The sequence below is a fragment of the Trypanosoma theileri genome (genome assembly GCF_002087225.1).
Source record: "Trypanosoma theileri isolate Edinburgh chromosome Unknown TM35_Tth_26_V1, whole genome shotgun sequence".
Taxonomy (NCBI): domain Eukaryota; phylum Euglenozoa; class Kinetoplastea; order Trypanosomatida; family Trypanosomatidae; genus Trypanosoma; species Trypanosoma theileri.
Window position 1 is genome coordinate 449246 of NW_021639868.1, and position 1998 is coordinate 451243.

Here is a 1998-nt window from a genome sequence, read left to right on the forward strand (position 1 = left end):
CTGGTTGATCTCCTGATGATGGGGCAACAGTAGTGGTGTCCGAGAGAGGAAGAGTGGCAGAGGCACTCATGGACTCACTCATACTGAGGGATGGTGTGGTGGTAGTGAATTGACCGTTATTCCACGATTCGTTGTTTCCGTCTGTCAGATTGTCTTTCGTCCCTTTTCCTTTCGCCTCTGTAGCGTATCCACCCACACGTGGCACCGGCAGTGGCATCCTCTCTGCTGCTGCACATGTACAGATGCAGGAGAGTATCAGTAGCAAGGTTAATAATAGAGTTGTGCGCATAGTGATTGTGTAGCTGTGTTGTTCGTGAGAATTCTCTTAAATGATACGTAACATAAGGAGAAAAGAAACATAAACTTATTCATTAAAATGGTGGTTTTTATAAACATCTATTCATGTAATATATACATGATGTGCAGAAAAGAATAACAGTTTCTTTCGTTTTCTTTATGATAATTATCACTAATAATAGTCTGCATTATATATTGTATACGACATTGGAGTTGTTTTTTTTGTTTGTGTTTTTTTTTTATTAAATTTTTGTACACAATATAGTTCTCATTTTACTCGATTATACAATACTTCAACAAAAAGGAGAAAAGTCAATGCCAGAAGTAGTAACAGAATACCACATTAAGTTAATGTTGTTATTGTTGTTGCTAATACTGTAGTAAAGCTCAGCCTAAAGCAGAAGTTGTTTGGTGCAGTTAAAGGTGCCTCCAAGGTTGTGTAATATGATTGTGATGGTAATTGAGATGTACACTGAATAGAAGGTCTCTTATCCATTCAGATAGTAAAGATTAGTGTGTGCAATTCACAAAATGATAATGTGAATAAACTGAGAAATATCATCTTTTTTCTTCCTCTCTCTTTATTGGGTTTTACTTCAATAGACGTTCTGTCATCCTTTGATTGTAGAATATATCCATTATTGTTACAAATAAGTAAATACAAAAGATCCCATTCTTTATCGGGATTTCATGTTTTTTTAAATATTCATTTCTTAATTTAGAGTTTTGTTTTCATATTTTCATTTATAACTTTTTTTCATACAATACAAATTAGTCTACGATAAATAACCACTAGAACTCTCAAAAAGAATCCGTTGAAAAGTTTCGTTTTGTGTATTTTTTATTTGACCTCACTGAACTTCTATTTATTCTTTTGCTTATTAGGGACTTTAATTAAATACGTTTACCTCTGAATCCTTCAGGTCCTGCGTAATCAATGCCAGTCACACTTCATGACGGAGAATTCTCTGATGTTAGTGGAGGTGGTTAACATGGGGATACCTCTATGAGAGAGTGAAGGTATATTGTAGTTCCAATCTAATGCCATCAAAAAGTGGACTAACCATTTAGTAAAAGATAAAAACTTAAAGAAACTCCACATAGCACAAAATGTACACGTTAATGATAAAAAGCAGAATAATTCAATAGCTGCACGATTGTTTTCGTTGCAGGACGCTGTACCGATTTCCGCAGCGTACACGAAAGTTTTGATAAACGTATTGTGATATATTTGTGTAATGTATGGAGTCTTTTTTTCTTACCATGTCAGTTCCATCTCGGCCATACCAATGCCAGAACGTCTCTTCTTTTCACCGCTTTGCTCTGAAAGTATTTGCAAAAGTTTCTTTACAGGAACATCCCTTGTTAACCATAGATCATTCCCATTTGGTTTAAAAAGAAGACATATGTGCATAAATCATCCAGTATACTTTTCATTAAACTATACCAGCAAAACCCCTTGTTTAGGTGAACACTGCACCGCTCAATTCTTTCTTATATACCGACGTAAACATTACACCTTCATCCCATTGCGAAAGAGCAGAACGGTTTTACAAAAAAAAGGAAAAGGAATGCCGCGACCCGGGATCGAACCAGGGACCTTCAGATCTTCAGTCTGACGCTCTCCCAACTGAGCTATCGCGGCTGACGATGAAACACAACTGGAACTACCCCCATAATCTTATTGGAACTCATTTCTTC

General features: G+C 36.1%; 2 protein-coding genes across 2 annotated transcripts in view; both read right to left on the reverse strand.

Moving 5' to 3' along the window:
* Position 1: 1 nt before the first annotated feature.
* TM35_000262540 (uncharacterized protein) lies at positions 2-289 on the reverse strand (the record flags this gene model as incomplete). Its single annotated transcript, XM_029027991.1, has 1 exon — positions 2-289. A coding segment is annotated over one exon (288 nt), but the record flags the coding sequence as incomplete, so codon positions are not given.
* Positions 290-1932: 1643 nt separating this feature from the next.
* TM35_000262550 (uncharacterized protein) overlaps positions 1933-1998 on the reverse strand; it is a gene marked incomplete at both ends in the record, with an annotated part of 510 nt that continues 444 nt past the window's right edge. Inside the window, one exon of the mRNA XM_029027992.1 lies at positions 1933-1998. This exon is cut by the window's right edge and continues 444 nt beyond it. Within this exon, the coding sequence (XP_028880869.1) occupies positions 1933-1998 (66 nt within the window).